The sequence below is a fragment of the Didymosphaeria variabile genome (assembly GCF_027946475.1).
Source record: "Didymosphaeria variabile strain IMI 356815 chromosome Unknown scaffold_2, whole genome shotgun sequence".
NCBI classification, from domain to species: Eukaryota; Fungi; Ascomycota; class Dothideomycetes; order Pleosporales; family Didymosphaeriaceae; genus Didymosphaeria; species Didymosphaeria variabile.
Window position 1 is genome coordinate 2,836,434 of NW_026611621.1, and position 16,843 is coordinate 2,853,276.

Sequence of the window (16,843 nt, forward strand, 5' to 3'; positions counted from 1 at the left end):
TCGATAGCCCAGAACTGACGGGCCGCACGAGTCAATACCGCAAGGTTGGAATGTCACACCTGGCGCGCGGGGATGCACGCCTCAGAATTGCTCCTTCTGCGACGAGATGGAGTGATTGCGGCAGCTTGGAGTAAAGCACCTCTACGGTCTGACTACGCAAGGCACTTCATGTCCGGAGTAAGCGCGAGAGCGGTCATATGCCGCACGATCTGCTATCGGACGAAGGATTAGTCTTTGCGACAGCGCTGGAGCTGCCGACGTCCGAATGGCAGGGTAAGAGCCTCGTGGAGAGACTTGCGGTAGCTATGGAGGAAATAGCATCCAGGTCTGGTATCATGTCTTTCTTTCCGACAAGAATGCGAAAGATGCGACGGAGTGGCTGGAAGCGAGACGAGAAGCGCGAATGCTTACACGATAGGAACAGCTTTGCGCACTCGCTTGAATAATTCGGACGAGATGATCGTATCACAGAGTAGCATCCAAAACGCTATTGTTGACCCTCATCTCAGGACGTAGTTTGGGGGAGCTGCGAGCTTCTGCATGATTATCGCAGGCTTCCTTTGGAGGAACTGACACAGCTGTAGCCGAAGCTGATGACAGCAGTATGCATCGTGCTGCAGCAGCCACAGGCACTTTACATGGCACATTGAAAGCAGAACACCTGCAAATGTTACATGATGACCGTCTCCACATGTAGACTGAAGCAACGGTGTCCATGGTCTATACTACAAAGAAAACAATTGGAAAGTGACACCCACAATTGCCGCCATACTTGTCTACTTTGGTTTTATCGACCCCTACCATCTTGCTCGGCTGTGTGTCCAGGAGTGGTTGGTCGGCAGAGCATCGTTGCCGAATATCGATTGGGCAATGCGGCCCCATTCTGGAACCCGCGACCCTCAGCTGGCAACACCAAGAATTCAGCCTTCTACGATCTTGTATCCTACAAGTCAAAAGTCACGGCCGTAGCAGCCCTCTTTCTTACGCGACCCACTTCGAAGGTTAGAAGGGGCCTTGGTTCCTTCCCTAGCACAATTTAATGTCTGCAACCATCACCTCGCTCACACGACAGACGCGCACGGCGTCACGAACCAGTAGCGCCAGCGTCGCGGTCTGTACTTGGGAGGGGCACTGCCTTGGAGACTCATGTAGCAGCGAAGATGACTGCGACCGCGACTGGGTGTGCGCCAACAAGACATGCCGGACATGTTGCGTCACAGATAACGAGCCTACGTTTTTCAGCACATTCTCAACTTCCGACCTCACGACGATATCGTCTACCTCGATAATCTCTTCTTCCACAACGCCTTCACCAACCTTGTTTTCCACAAGCGCACCCGCACAAGCATCACCTGGCGGTCTCGGCACAGGCGCAGCAGTAGGCATCGGTATAGGAGGAGCTGCGCTGCTCATAATATGTGTTGTTGGCGGGTGGTGGGCCTTCATGCGGCGACGAAAAAGAATGGAACCATATGAACTTGGCGCTGTAGCTCCTTCGTCATATGATGATGACAGGAAGGAGCTGTATCAGGCAATCGGACAGACGCAGGAGTTAGAGACGAGGCATCCGCCGGCGGAATTGCACGCTGTTGAATTGGCCGAGCTGCAGGGCAGCGACATCGGGAGGCGGAGAGATCAAGGGAAGACTGCGACTTGAAGAAGAGGCAGAAGTAATGCAGTTCCTCGGATGTGACTTGCTGGTGACTACACTACATGCTAAAGGTCGCATATCGGCCCGGTATACGTTCGGCGATGCTGGATGTAGTTGTTGTTATAAAGTGGCAGATCTTCCCTCTGTGTACCAGCAGAGGTAGCAGCTCGCAACATGTCTGGTGCACCTGATGCCTCCCGAGGTAATACCACCCACGTGGCGTCCCCATAACCTTGGAAGGTCGCGTGACCTTAGTGTCCTTGGTAATGCCAATACGTTCCTCCGGTCTCCAAACGGGTCACCGTGTGGGTGTTTGCTCTCGATGTTGTTCCTGAGTTGCGTGGAAGGCGGATTATCTATGAGTGCCATTCAACTCCAGCTCTCCAGACATATGTCTATCAACAAGTGGTTAGTGGCAACAGTCACTTAGTCATTACCATTTGCACAACGCTTTGTGTCAGAGGTTGTGCAACGACACAGATGGGATCTTCTCGTGCCCTTCAACGAGTGCCGTCTTCGTCGCCCACGGGCACCCGTTTCTGTTCCGGGAAAGTTTCCGTACATGCAGCGGTCCAGGAACCATCGTGTTCGCAGAAGCGAGAAGACGGCCATCGCGGAATTCCAAGCTTCTGTCATGGTCAGTCCGTTGTTCGCGCTAACGGTGAAGGACCCGTTCCGACATCGTGCCAATCGTTGAGCTCCTTCGGGAGCTCCCTCGGAAGGTCCACTGCTCGACGAAGCTTGAGCTTGAAAAGCCTCATCGCGGGGTACACTAGTGCACTATGTAGCTGCTAGAGTGCGCTGTTACTTGTACCAAGGGACGACTTGATGTGCTTGGACTGTACATTGAGAATTGCTGTTACTTTGCTGTGGAAGGCAGAGGCGCTCAGAGGTTGGCTTGGAAGCCCTGTGGAGGTAACAGTGTAGAGCTTCAATTTGCAGACTATCTGGTTCTGTTGCGTGGAGGTCGAGCTCCAGCGGCGGGATCACCCCACATTGAGCCTTCCGTCATCGGTTGAGCAAGCTTTCCTACCCTCCCGCACCCCAACTGCGACTTCGCATCCAGCAGCCTTCCGAGATGGAACCAATACAAAGTCAATATCCTTCCGAGGAGCTTCAATGGGATCATCACTCTGCATGCAATCTGCATCTCCTCGTCCTGTGGACAACCAAGAATTACCTGGTCAATGTACTCTCGAGCCCACTTCTACCTGTTCGCGTTGTGGAGCTTTCTAACGCCGCCGCCACTCAACGTAATTTCAACGGTTAGCCATGCCGCTACAGTTCTGCTGCTTTTCCCGGCCATTTAGAGCAACCGGCATTGGGTGGCTGCTCCAACATGGTGTACAATCGTCCCGCAATTTCGAAGGCGATCTGGTTTGCACGCTACGGCTACGCCCCAACGGCCAAGTGTTGAAGTGGAGGTGTCCCGGCTTACTCGCTTATGCACCATGCACCCTCCACCCTGTGTGCCTGTCCATGTTCCTGCCCCATCGTCATTTCGCTCTGTTGTTTATTGCGGGGATCTAGGAGCTTTGCGCAAGCTTGTGCGCTGCCGGAGTGACCCAGTAGTATGAGCGCAGATATATCTGGCCATAGTCCCCCCATGACGGGTACTTGGTACATCTGTATACCTCTGGACTCAATTATACCAAGGCATCCATAATAGACATCCCGAAAGCTCTCTCTTACCTTTCTTGAGCGAAGATTGTCAGAGAGCGCAAGCTCTGGCCCACCATGGCTCCTTCAAGCTTCTTCAAATTGTCCTTGTCATTGTTCTCTCTTCAAGCATTGACAGTTGCACAACAGCCGGTCAATTCAGAAGATAGTGCTGGGCCATCTGCCACACCACATCCTTCTCCGACAGTCAACACTGTAACAATTGGCGGTTCGCCAACAACCTTTCGCGATGTCTTCACGATGCCTGCCTCAGTCGATGTCGGAGCGGACCTCTTGCCCAACGTCCATGATCCGGCAGCTATCGACGCTCAGACCGTTTGCCCGGGATACAAGGCATCGCAGGTCAAAGAGAGTGATAACTGCTTGACCGCCGTGCTTACGCTTGCCGGTGCTCCCTGCAATGTGTATGGAAACGATATTGAGGTTTTGAAACTGACTGTCGAATATCAGAGTGCCAACCGACTTGCCATCAACATCAGCCCTGCGAACATTGTCAGTATCCGACCTATCTCCATCTGAAACACTTGATGAGACCTAACTTGAGTAGGACGCCTCGAATTCCTCTTGGTATATTGTCCCAGAAGACTTGATTCCTAGACCGAAGGCAGATTCAACTGCGGGAGACATTGACCTCGAATTTGATTGTAAGATACTGATCGTGGCTACGAGACATCATGACTGACATGCGCAGGGGACGATGAACCTTCATTCTGGTTCAGTGTTACAAGGCACTCTACTGGTGATGTGATCTTCTCATCCGAGAACACTAGACTAGTTTATGAAGACCAGTTCATTGAATTCGTCTCTCATCTTCCGGAGGACTACCACCGTACGTATCTCATACATTTCCTCGCAAGCAAGCAGTCGTCCACTAATTTGCGCTACTAACAACACGAGCTTTTCCGGCTTTTCTTCTTGGGATGTACATGAATGTTGCCTAGCTAACTTTTACTGCTAGTATACGGCCTTGGTGAACGCATTCATGACTTTCAATTGAATCGCAACTTAAGCGCAACCATCTATGCTGCAGATGCTGGGGATCCAATCGATGACAATATATACGGCAGCCAACCGTTCTATCTCGAGACAAGGTACTTTGAAACAGACAAAGAAGGACAGAGAAAGCTAGTCAAGAAGACTAAGATCGATGAGCGCGGTCATGGCTCGAAGCATCAAAATCCGAACGGTGGCTACCCGACCAATGGTTCGAATGGCGGCGGCAGTGGTGGACCTACATACGAGTCCCATTCTCACGGTGTGTATCTCAGGAACCTTCACGGACAAGAACCGAAACTATCCAGCGACCGGATCACATGGCGTACTATTGGAGGTAACATTGATCTGTTCTTTTACGACGGGCCGACGCAACCAGAAGTCACAAAGCAATATCTCAAATCTTTGGATGCCTTTCCCGCTCTACAACAATATTGGGCTTTTGGTTATCACCAATGTCGTTGGGGCTACCACAACTGGACCGAGTTGCGAGAGATTGTTGATACCTTCAAAGCCTTCGACATTCCATTGGAAACAATCTGGACTGATATTGACTACATGAATCAATATCGCGACTTCACTCTGGACCCAGTGTCATTCCCACAATCAGGCGTGAAGGAGTTCTTCGATTACATCCACAGCAAGAACCAGCACTTCGTTCCAATCGTAGACTCGGCAATATACATCCCGGATCCCCAGAATGCGTCCGACGCATATGACACATACACTCGCGGAAACGAGTCAGGTTCTTTCCTGACCAACCCAGACGGAAGTCAATACGTAAGTGGCATGACGAAAACGTCGATACCTCTCCCACTGACTCCAATGCTAGATTGGCGCTGTTTGGCCGGGTTATACCGTCTTCCCAGACTGGCTCTCTGCCAATGGGCAAGCATGGTGGGTGAAGGAGCTTGTTGAGTGGTACAAGGAAGTCCCATTCTCGGGCATCTGGATCGACATGTCTGAAGTATCCTCCTTTTGCGTTGGATCTTGCGGCACTGGAAACGTCACCTTGAATCCCGTTCACCCGCCGTTCAGCCTTCCGGGAGAAGTTGGAAACCGTATATATGACTTCCCTGAAGGCTTCAATGTTACAAACACAACTGAAGCTGCTTCCGCAAGTTCTGCAAGTAGCTCACAAGCCTCACAACTCAGTGCGACAGCTGAACCGCCACCAAGCACTACTAGCTATCTCAACACTACTCCGACCCCCGGAGCAAGGAATGTCAATCATCCTCCATATGTGATCAACAACGTCCAAGGAGACTTGGCCGTCCATGCTGTCAGCCCGAACGCGACGCATGCCAACGGCGTACAAGAATACGATGTGCACAACATCTTTGGGTGAGCGAATTCTTTCGAGCAATATATAATTTGCATAGCTGACTTTAGCATAGGCACCAGATCCTCAACGCAACCTATGAAGGCCTCCTCTCAGTGTTCCCCGGCAAACGACCGTTCATCATTGGAAGATCGACGGCTACCGGTTCTGGCAAATGGGCCGGCCATTGGGGTGGAGACAACGCTTCAAAATGGTACTACATGTACTTCTCCATCTCACAAGCGCTCTCTTTTTCGCTCTACGGTATCCCCATGTTCGGTGTTGACACTTGGTAAGTGTTGCCCTGATATGATAGGAGCATCTTCTCTGACTTTAGCAGCGGCTTCAATGGCAATACTGACTACGAGCTCTGCTCGCGCTGGATGCAACTTTCAGCCTTCTTCCCATTTTATCGCAACCATAACACTCTGTCTGCCCTATCCCAGGAGCCCTTCCGTTGGGCTAGCGTGGCCTCTGCCTCAAAGACCGCCATGAATATCCGCTATTCCCTTCTCCCATACATCTACACGTTGTTTTATGAAGCCCATACCACTGGTTCGACGGTCATGCGTGCTCTGGCGTGGGAGTTCCCGCAAGAGCCGCAGCTCGCAGATGTGGGCACGCAGTTTCTGCTTGGGCCCAACATCCTCATCACGCCGGTCTTAGAACCTCAAGTCGAGACCGTCAACGGCGTCTTCCCTGGCGTCGTTGACGGAACGAGCTGGTACGACTGGTACACTGGAGAGAAGGTGAATGCGCAGGCCGGCGTGAATACTTCTATCCCTTCACCGTTGGGCCACATACCTGTCCATCTTCGTGGCGGATCAGTCACACCAATCCAGGAGCCAGGGTACACGACCACAGAATCACGCGCTAACCCTTGGGGTTTGATCGTGGCGCTCAGCGACGATGGCAAGGCGTCAGGCTACCTCTACGTGGACGATGGTGAGTCAATCGAACAGGATGCGACGCTAGAAGTGGCGTTCATTGCGGAGGATGGAGAACTGAAGGTTGAGGCCAAGGGTGAGTATAACGATCCTAATGCGCTAGGCAATATCACCATCCTTGGAGTCTTTGACGGTATTGGTGACGTAGAGCTCAACGGAAAGGCTGTGGACGGAGGGAACGTGGCGTACGATGAGGCGACGGGTGTGCTGAAGCTCAGCAGTCTGAATGAGCTTACGAAGGGAGGAGCGTGGCAGGGAGCGTGGTCGTTGAGCTGGGGAAAGTAGATTTCTCCGGGTCTTGGGAAAGGCGCGGACCATAGTTTTATAATGGAATGTTTTCGCCCTTCCTCTACATGTCATCAGCAAGCAATTTCGCGCTGCCTATCTTCCATCCAACTCTTGTTCTGAAGAAGCCACGAGTACTCTAGGATAGTTTAGCCTCCCAACGGTAACTTTCAAGTAGTAGATGTCTGTACTATATTGGCTAAATGATAGAAGTGGACGGATAGGTAAATGTAAGTGAAACGCGAGGTTAGGACCAGATGAACAGAACTTGGGAGCATGATATATTACTTGTATCTGAATTGCTGATTTCTCTATTGCCGATAGTACGCTTTTATGGTTATATGAGCAAGGCCGAGGCCATAGAATTCCTTGTCGGGGAGAGTGTACGGCAGTGATTAGATTCAATAAAGACCAGGAAAGGCATGTAAGGATAAAGGAGACTTCGACGGGGAGGATATTGGGTTGAGATAGCCCCAAGTTAAGGTTATAGCGACGGTGTATCATAGTCGTACCAAGTAGTTGGCCCAGAACAATTGCCAAGGCAATATCGTTCTCTCTGGTTTTCCTCACAATCCCCACACACCAGCACTATAGTACGCACCATAATTAATCAAATACCTGGCTCTATACCCTTTCACCGCTTCACTAAATCTCTCCAATAACACATCAGCCTCCTCCCTATCAGCCTCGCCGGCAAACCACTTTGCATAGATGACATTCGTCCAAAAGGTGGTCTCCGCAGTAGCTGCCAGGGCAAAGCCGGTGTAGATTGTGTAGCGGATTGCGCGCGGGGAGGAGCGAATTTGGGCCCATATGCTGAGTGAGGATGCATTGGTTGAGGTGTTATTGGTTGGAGAGACTGGATGTTTTGGTGGGCGAGGTGTTGTGAGATGTGTAGAGGAGTGACTGAGGGAGGAAGATTGAGGCGTGCCGAAGGTGGAGGAGATGCGGTGGCTGGCTGATTCTGTTGAGAGTACGGGATGTCTTCGTGATATTGAGCGGAACATGGTTGCCATTGGTCAAAGTCTAGGTCGGATCAGGGTTCGTTGCACAGCAGTGAAAGAATTTGGCGTCGAGAAGTGAGTTTGGTGCCAGAAGTGGGACTGACGTTGGGAGTAGGGGTTGACGTTAGAAGCTGTGCTTCATGTCGAAAGTTAAACTCTGAGCCAGGTGTAGATGAGAAGTGCTGCGGTGATGGAACACAATAGCCACTCCACTCAATATTGCCTTTGTTCTTCTTATACACGTACGGCTGGATCAAATCTGGGAGGTATATCAGCTCGCTTACTGGATGGGGCCACGCCAAGGATGAATGCTCCGAATTGGGCGGACGAGTGCGAGATCTGGCGAGTCGGCATGGACGCCTGCCGACCAGTCATGATGGCTTGCGCTGCTCCATGTACTCGAGTCCGACAGGCAGCGCGTGCAGCATCTTCCGACTGCCACCACGGCCTTGTCCTTTCGTATGTTGGAAAGCCCGGCAAGTGGGCGTGACGAGAGGCAGAGACGTCGTTGGCGGACTTGAGTTGCCACGTCTCGCTCTCTTGCCTCTTGGAGAGATAGGCGCAACGCATGAGAGGCTGGTGTGTTGTCTTGAAGGCATGTTCAAGGTCCACTTTGCTGTGTAGACGGCGTCCCACATGATTGCAATCTCCAGGGTTTTCTTAGCCATGCCCGAAGGAGGCGTGTCATCCGCGTCGCGCGGCAGGCGTAGACAAGCAGACGTCCAGCGGTACAAAGGGCAGCATGCGCATGTGCATAGTGGGCGAGCGTCATGGCAAACAGCAGGCCAATGGTACTGGGCAGGGAAACCTGATGCGATGGCAGGTGGCCGTTGCGCAAAACGCGGTGGCTGGGGCGGGGCTTTGGGCAAGGATTCAGCTGTTCCTTGGGTGCAATAGCCAGGCACGCATGCATCCATGTCCCACGCGCCGGGGAATCACCAAAAGCACCTCTTCCCCTCCTCGCTCACACGCACCGGCCCTCAACATACCACACGTCGAGCATGCGCGCCGCCGGACGAACAAACTCCACCCGGGCATTCGCTGTATCGCGCGCAACGAGTGCGCCCCGCCGAGACGCACATGGAGCTAGCGAGAGACGACAACATTCCGGACAGCCCACGTTGTTGCTGCGGTAGCAGCGACTGCGCGTTCCTCAAGCACAACGACAAGTTGGTCGAAGGGCTCGAGCGGAATGTAAACAAAGCTGCCGTGCTGGGCCAGGTATGTGATTTGCCCTGCCGATGACTTTCCCTCACGTCCTTCACCGCGTGGAAGTAGTCGTGCCACAGGATGCTAGACACAGAGAGATACTCGAGAGACTGGCTCACATTCTCCCTGCAGGCGCTTCTTTCCCGCCATGAAGCCTACGTCGCCGACTCGGAGCGCGAACGCAAACACATGCTCGGCACCATCGAGGGCCTGGAAAAAGAGAAGGTGGAGCTCGAGGAGAAGAACGCAGAGGTCATCAAGGCGAACCGACAACTCTTGGACAGATTGGAGCAGTTGAACGACGCGGTCGCGAGCTCAGATGCCCAGATCAAGGCGCTTACCGATACGCTGCATTCGACCGAGGAGGAGCTTCAGAGGCTGAGCTCCCTCGCAGCCCGGACCCAGATGCTCGAGGCGCAGCTGCTCGATCTGGAGAGGGAGCAGATGCAGACACAGACGAGTTTGGAGCTGAGGCTCACAGATGAGAAGACGGCCATACAACGATGGAGGAGAGCGGAAAAGGTCATTGCCGATCTCCAGGACCAGATCGATCGCATTGAGAAAGAGTCACGGGAAGAACGCGAGAGGCATGTCGAGATTGTAGCGCGCATGGAGCGGCGCATGGCGGTGGATGGAGAGTTGGCCACGGCGGCTGGAAGATTGAAGGCGAAAGCTGGAGTCGACAAAAGTGGCACAAATGTGGTCTCGCACTTTGTCAAGGACATCCTGTTGGACAACGCGAACTTGCAACATGGCATCGTCGAACTCCGCGAGATGCTAGACAGCTCGAACAAAGAAGTGGAACGTCTCCGAGAGTATCTGGGCGCCCATCAGCCTGTGTCTCCGAGTGAGAGCCCTTCTGAGCTCGCGACACCCCAAGCTGCCACTCCAAACCTGCAGAAAGAACTGGCCGGAGAAACCGTCTACAACCAAGAGCTGCATATCCACCACCATTACAGCCAACCTCTCGCAAAAACTCCGTCGAAACCTCCGAGTCGCCGCCCGAGAAAGAAGCGCTTCAGTCTCACACCTGGACATTTCACACCTCCTATACAAGCAGATCCCGCAACGCAAACCACTATACTATCTCAAACCGCCGTCACCGTACCCAACACGAATCGCTGGTCCAACGCAACAACCCTCGCACCATCACTACCCAGCTCCCCTCTCTCAGTATCACATCGCGATTCCATCTACGACCGCGTCTTCAGCGACGCTAATTATGACTCTTCCCGCCCGACAAGTCCCTCCGACTCAATCGACCTTCAGTCACCCAAGTTCGGACCAAGGACGCACACTACATGCGACATCAATCAGCACTACCGCAAGAAAACCCAGTCACTGAAGCCTCCGAGCTTGGCAACGATCAGGAGCGTAAGCACACCCATCTCGATAACAGCAAAAAGCAGCCCAGCGAGCGCAGTGGTGTCTGGCGTCAGTCCAGCTAGTTCGCTTGCCAACGATGACTTCGTCCTTTCACCGTCTCCGCAAGCGCAGCCTACCATTCTAGAAGAAGGCGAAGATACCTCTGACGCCGACGCTAACACCACCCCTGAAACTCTCGCCTCCCCGTCACCTAATGCTCGTCTCGACGATGAGGAACTCGAAGACCTCATGTCACCATTGTTCCAAACCCGGCCAACCCTCCGCCGCGCCATGTCTCACGAATCATTGATCTCGATATCGGGAATGGATATTCACACCCTGCAATCGCGGCCCTCACAATTACTTCTATCTACATCCCCACGCTTTGCGACGCCAGGAGGCGCAGACAGTCTGCATCCTGAGCTCACACCCTGGACCGCTACAGCGACTGCGCGTATGAGCCGTCGTGACCTCGATTCCAGCACGTACAATCGGTCCCTTTTATACTCCAGTACCCCACGCGCGCCTAGTGCAGGGTACAGAATTCCCTCAGCCGGAGGCCTGGGTAGGAAAGTCGGTGGGTGGGTTCTTGGAAAGTGGGGTGCTGCGCCCACTTCAACTTCTACCTCCACTTCGCCACGACCTGACTCGAGCCAAAGCGCGGAGACCCAATCTAGCACTGATACAGTGAAGAAGGAAGTGAGTGGAAAGAAGAAAGAGGCGAGGAAGGAAGTGCGCTTGAGGGCACCAGGCGTCAATCAGAATGGGCCTATTTGGGGGTTCTTCGATGTCAAGGAGACTCCTACTAAGATTGTGGTTGAGGAGTACGACGCGGAGGCTCTAGGAGAGGCGCTTGCGGAGGGCTAGCTGGAGCCTTGTCCTGCAGCGTGGCAGCCTCTGGTGGAAAACGATCGTTAATTGTAAATTTCCTATCTTGTGTTTTTGCTTCTGCGTGAAGGCGTAAATAGTTGGAGTGGGAATGAGGAACATGCATGTATTGCATCGTTTGGCGTTCTATACCTGATCTTTGGGAGTGGTATTGTCTCTTGAATGGTTATTGGGGAGAAGATTGGACTGGACTCCAATGGAGGGACGGTGGATATACCAGCCTAGATACGGCATGTTTCCCTAGCATCTAATCTGTAATTAATAATAAGCCCCGATCGTTTGACTGATAGTAAGTATCACAGTTCTAAAGCTCGCCGACCTGTTCACGCAAGTGATATTAAATGTGCAAAGGCTGATTAATGTATCCCATGATACGCAAACACGAAGTAGACAATGTTGCATCACCTGCTACAGAGGATGCGTTCATCCAACCTAGCAAAAGTCCCCAACATGTGAGCTCGTACTTCTAGATTAACAGTAATCATCGAGGCACCCACGTGAGGTTTTTCTGAACTACAGCAAGGACTGCCAGATTGAACAAACAATGAAGTGGGACGGCTCCTGCGAGTCGAATTCTACGGAATTATCCCGCCAAGCCGGAAAACAACCCCCTCGTCCTTCCAAACATCAACCTCGGCCTACTCCAGACTCCGCATCCCCGCACATGCTTGCTCTCACAACAGGCGACTAACCAAGCCATTGATCACTATACTAATCTTGTGTACTAAACTTTCCAGCTTTCTCACTATAGGCTTTCGGTGATCTCCGTTCCATTTGACTCTCCCCAGGCCCCCTTTGAGATCTACCACTACCGCTTTGCTGACCAGTGTGAACTCACAATGCCCCAACCACGTCCGGCCCCAACCCTTCCAAGAAGCTACAATGACCTGCAATGGAAAGAAATCAGGACCGAGAACTACGGAGGAGATCCCAGGATCATCGTCCTAACGCTCTGGAGGCCAAATAATCACAATGCCTTCACAAACACCATGATGCTCGAGCTCGAAGAAGCGTATTCCATGTTCGATGTAGACGACAGAGTGAAATGCATCGTCTTCACTGCGACAGGGAAGATATTCTGCGCAGGCGCGGACCTGGAAGTGGGTTTTGTGGGCGGCAGGGAACCGATTAATGAGCACAGGGACGGGTAAGTGATGCTATGTCATGTACGAGAGATGAAGGAAGGGGGCTGTAGCTGATATGTGAGTAGTGGTGGGAGAGTCACCCTCGCCATCCACAACTGCCGCAAGCCCACCATCGGCGCCCTAAACGGCAGCGCAGTCGGCGTCGGCATGACCATGACGCTCCCCATGAACATCCGTATCGCGCCCAAAACCGCAAAGATTGGCTTCGTCTTCGCGCGCCGCGGGCTCGTCATGGAGGCGTGCAGCTCCTTCTTTCTACCACGGCTGATCGGGCACTCGCGTGCGATGGCGGCGATTACGACGGGCTCAACGTATCCTGCAGCAGACCCTATTTGGGCGGGCTTGTTCGCGTATACTGTGGACAGACCGGAAGATGTGTTTCCTAAAGCGATTGAGATTGCGAATGAGGTTGTGAAGAACACAAGTGTAGTGTCTACTTATCTTATGAAGGAGATGATGTTTAGGGACACGGGGAGTGCTGAGGGGCAGCATTTGCTGGATTCGAGGATCTTGTATGAGTTGTTCACGTCTGCGTAAGTGTAGCCCATAAGAAGAGGGTGGAGTCGGCGAGCTAACATAGAGTACAGGGACAACAAAGAGGGGGTGCAAAGTTTCTTGCAGAAACGGCCTGCGCAGTTCACTGGAACGATGGATAACACGCTCGTCTCAGCGTATCCGTGGTGGAATCCAATTGATGTTGTGGGAAAGCCGAAAGTCGAGGGTGCAAGAGCTAAGCTATAACATTGAGTATTGACACAAGCAAATAGCGTTTGATCTTGAAGCTTTTTGATTCCAATATCGATCACATGTACCGTGTATGTGACTTCGTAACTCATGCCCGACATCCGATCCTCATCCCGACGTTGTCCCTTTGTCCTTCACGTACAAGAGGCGAGATGATTGGTATCAGGGATTTTGATTCGTTCCTAGTATACTTCATTTTTGAAGCCATGCATGAAAGCCCGAGAAAGCCATATCATCCCTGCCAGCCAGACCCCACTCCAGGAAAGAAGACGCTTAGAAGAAAGTTGAAGGCCTGGAAGAAGAGAAGATCTTCTTGCTGGCCGACTTGTTGACACGGTGGGGGAGAGGGAACTTGAGGTTCTTGACGAGGAGCTGCTTGATGTACGGGCGGCGAATGTCAGCGGACTTCTCGACCTCGATGACCTTAAGGATCTGAGCGAAAGGTTAGTTGCGTGCTGATGAGAAGAGCGGTGAACGTACGTGGATCGACCGGAAGCGGGATCGGTGGCGGGCAGCCATGTCCTGGTAGAGGGCATCGACGGCGTCCGTTCGGGACATCTCGCGGTACTCCTTGTACATATTGTGTGTGCCGGAGCGCGAGTCGTAACGGATCCAGATACCGAAGTTCTTGACCTTCTGGGGACGCTTCTCGTGGATCTGCGAGAAGTTAGCGGTGCTAAACGTAGTATACGGAGCAAGTCGGTACACACCTGGTTCACAGACACGATCTCACCGTTCGCCTTCTTGATCTTGCGGAGCTTGCCAAGGAAGTACCAAAATCGCGACTTGGCGACGACCTCGTTGGGCGCAAAGATGCGCATGCGGTAGAGCTTCGGGGTCGGGTTGGCCTCGCTGGGCAGGTGACGCCCGATGATCTGGTATTCCTGAAGGCGACCTACGGCTGTCAGCATGTTGCCTGCAAGTATTGTAATCACTGTTTTAGCAATTGCAGTCCGGATCAGTTGAGTAGATGCAGTTGATGTGCGCGTCCTTGGGTGGTATGATCAAGCACTGGATTTTGGCGGCCGTCCTCGCTTCTGCGTATCTTCGCTGCTTCAACGTCACTCAGCGCGAGCGACACGGAGTGATCCTGCTCTTAGGAATACCGCTTCTTGTGTCGTTCCAATCAGAAGTTGATCAAATTTTCGCAATCGACAGCGGTCGCGAGGGTGAAGGTAGGCGGGCGCATCTCCAAGTGGAACGGACTGCAATTGCTGGGACTTGGCGGGCGAGGAAAGAACTGCTTACCCATCTGCATTCCTGTTAGCAATCGCAATAATTTGAGGATATAGGTAACGCACTTTGATGCTGTGGTGTGGTGGTTAGTACCGGTGTTGTCGTAGAGTCGAAGTTGGCAGTAGCGAAGGGAAGACCAAAATTGTCTTGCGTGCCGAACTGTGCGAGCTAACCGATTTCGCCGTTAGCGCACGATCGGCGGCACCTTCCACAAGCACCGACGCAGCTGCCCGCTAAAGTCCCCTCTAGCTGTGACTTGGGAAGCATCTCTAGTCACTCAGGTCAACTTCACAGGATGTGCCATATTTGAAGGCTACATACCTGCACCCGGGTCAACGTACCTTATACCGCCCCGAAAGTGCAGCGCACTCAACGTCGCTAACTCGATGTCAATGGAGGGTGCGCTTGCCGGCTTCCAGCAGGCTTATTATAAGCACGATGCCTTAGAACTTGCGAGCTGCCTCAAAACTGCGCCCGTCGATCGCCTATACGATTTTTGGCGCTCCACGAACGAAGCCAGAGTCGAGCAAAACGTCAAAAACGCGATTACCTACGGGCTGGGCGGGATAGAACGCAGTGAAGTGCAGGGCTGGATAGACGTGTTCGCGGACTTTTGGCGGGCTTCGAATAAGATCATCAAAGCAGATCAGGCGCAGAATCAAGGCAGACTTTCAGAGCGACACTCGGTGGAAGTATACGATGCATGGAAGGATCTGGTGTCAACTTTCCAAAAGTATATCGGCAACGGGACGCTGCCACACTGGATAATCTTCACGCTGTACTTTGTTGCGAATGATTTGAGGAAGTTCGCCATCAAGGCGGACACACAACTAGCCAAAGCAAAGCCGGTCACCTTCAGTGCAGGCTTCTCGGATGATGTAGTGACCACGACACCAAAGAACCAGAAGCTTGAAGAAGCTGCTCGCGTCTTCAGCCGTATCTTTGCGTTGTGCATGAGCGACAGGTGAGTGTACTAGTCCGATGCTCTGATGGTAACACTGACGTTTGCAGAAACCCGAACTTGAGCGAGTCGCGCAAGTGGGCTGTGTACTGCATAGCGAACCTACAGTTCAAGACATATTTCAAGCTTAAAACGATCACGTTGTGCAAGAACCTTATCAAATCAATTGAAGCCCAAGCAGATATGCCTCCATGGAACTTGTACCCGAAGGCACATCGGGTCACCTACATGTACTACTGCGGTGTCATAGCCTTCCTGCAGGAGGATTACAACAAGGTGCGTCGTATTTGTCCCTGCGCTTTTCAGCCACTGACGTGCCCTAGGCAGAAACCGCCTTGTTCAATGCGTGGGCATACTGCTACAAAGGAAGCACCAAAAACCGTGAACTCATCCTGACATACCTGATTCCTTGTCGCCTCATCACTAAGAGCGAGATCCCATCCGCTCAGATCCTCGAGGAATTCCCGCATCTTCAGAACCTGTTTGGCGACCTCGTCAGCTCTATCAAAAAGGGCGACCTTGCAGGCTTCGACAAGGCGTTTGCTGAAGGCGAACCCGAATTCGTGCGACGGCGCGTCTTTCTTACGCTCGAGCGCAGCCGCGACATTGCACTGCGCAATTTATTGCGCAAGGTCTTCCGTGCAGCGGGTTACGAAGACCTCAAAGAGGGCCAGACGGAGAAGGACAGGATAAGGAAGACCCGAATCCCGCTAGCGCACTTTGCTACCGCGCTGAGGATGGGATCAGGCGGTGGTCAGAGAGTCGACGATGAGGAGGTCGAGTGCCTGCTCGCCAATATGATTTACAAGGTGCGTATACGAAGCTTCCCACGCGGGCGCTTGTGAAGGTCGCCACGTCGCGCTGGCAACCCTCATCCGCTCACTGCCATATCTGTGCACGCCTCGAATCATTGCTGACCACCTACAGGGTCTCATGAAGGGCTACATATCGCGCGAACATGCAATGGTGGTCTTGAACAAGAAGGGCGCATTTCCTGGTACTGGGGTCTGATACCTAAAGTGGTAGGCCTAGGAGCCTACGTATCACCAATGCATCCCGACATTGTCCGGGTATGTTCCGGGGCCCATGATGGGCAGATACAGACCTGTGCCGTCAGTGCGCTACCTTGGGTATCTGTAACAAGGTACATCAACGGCGCGCCGATGTGATGGATGGGCAACAACTGGTGCGCCGAAGCACGCTGAGCACGGCATGCTGGGTATCGTGAGTCAAACAATGTACCTAGATAGATCTTCAGGAGAAGTGCGCCTGCATTGCTAGCGCTGAATCCACTTGCGTAGGCTCTGCGCGACTGTCTGCTGTTGCACAAGGCTGCGTTGCGGCACTTAGCGCGTGCACCGACCACCCCATGTGATATCGGGTCGTGTTCGCGTCAGCGCGCCCAGACGCGTCG

At 52.9% G+C, this 16,843-nt stretch overlaps 5 protein-coding genes across 5 annotated transcripts; 4 read left to right on the forward strand and 1 right to left on the reverse strand.

Moving 5' to 3' along the window:
- Positions 1–3,571: 3,571 nt before the first annotated feature.
- N0V89_002626 (uncharacterized protein) lies at positions 3,572–6,877 on the forward strand (the record flags this gene model as incomplete). The annotated part of the gene is made up of 7 exons (XM_056211433.1): positions 3,572–3,823; positions 3,879–3,975; positions 4,023–4,160; positions 4,290–5,104; positions 5,157–5,668; positions 5,722–5,937; positions 5,986–6,877. 7 exons carry the CDS (start codon positions 3,572–3,574, stop codon positions 6,875–6,877), a joined length of 2,922 nt encoding a protein of 973 aa, XP_056074906.1.
- A 2,294-nt stretch (positions 6,878–9,171) lies between these two features.
- N0V89_002627 (uncharacterized protein) lies at positions 9,172–11,322 on the forward strand (the record flags this gene model as incomplete). Its single annotated transcript, XM_056211434.1, has 1 exon — positions 9,172–11,322. The coding sequence occupies one exon, from the start codon at positions 9,172–9,174 to the stop codon at positions 11,320–11,322; it is 2,151 nt and encodes a 716-aa protein (XP_056074907.1).
- A 1,010-nt stretch (positions 11,323–12,332) lies between these two features.
- Positions 12,333–13,229, forward strand: N0V89_002628 (uncharacterized protein; the record flags this gene model as incomplete). Its single annotated transcript, XM_056211435.1, has 3 exons — positions 12,333–12,490; positions 12,554–13,021; positions 13,076–13,229. 3 exons carry the CDS (start codon positions 12,333–12,335, stop codon positions 13,227–13,229), a joined length of 780 nt encoding a protein of 259 aa, XP_056074908.1.
- Positions 13,230–13,505: 276 nt separating this feature from the next.
- RPL20B (60S ribosomal protein L20B) lies at positions 13,506–14,143 on the reverse strand (the record flags this gene model as incomplete). Its single annotated transcript, XM_056211436.1, has 3 exons — positions 13,506–13,664; positions 13,713–13,889; positions 13,943–14,143. 3 exons carry the CDS (start codon positions 14,141–14,143, stop codon positions 13,506–13,508), a joined length of 537 nt encoding a protein of 178 aa, XP_056074909.1.
- A 717-nt stretch (positions 14,144–14,860) lies between these two features.
- On the forward strand, positions 14,861–16,440 carry CSN12 (COP9 signalosome (CSN) subunit; the record flags this gene model as incomplete). Its single annotated transcript, XM_056211437.1, has 4 exons — positions 14,861–15,432; positions 15,480–15,705; positions 15,753–16,238; positions 16,357–16,440. 4 exons carry the CDS (start codon positions 14,861–14,863, stop codon positions 16,438–16,440), a joined length of 1,368 nt encoding a protein of 455 aa, XP_056074910.1.
- Positions 16,441–16,843: the final 403 nt, after the last annotated feature.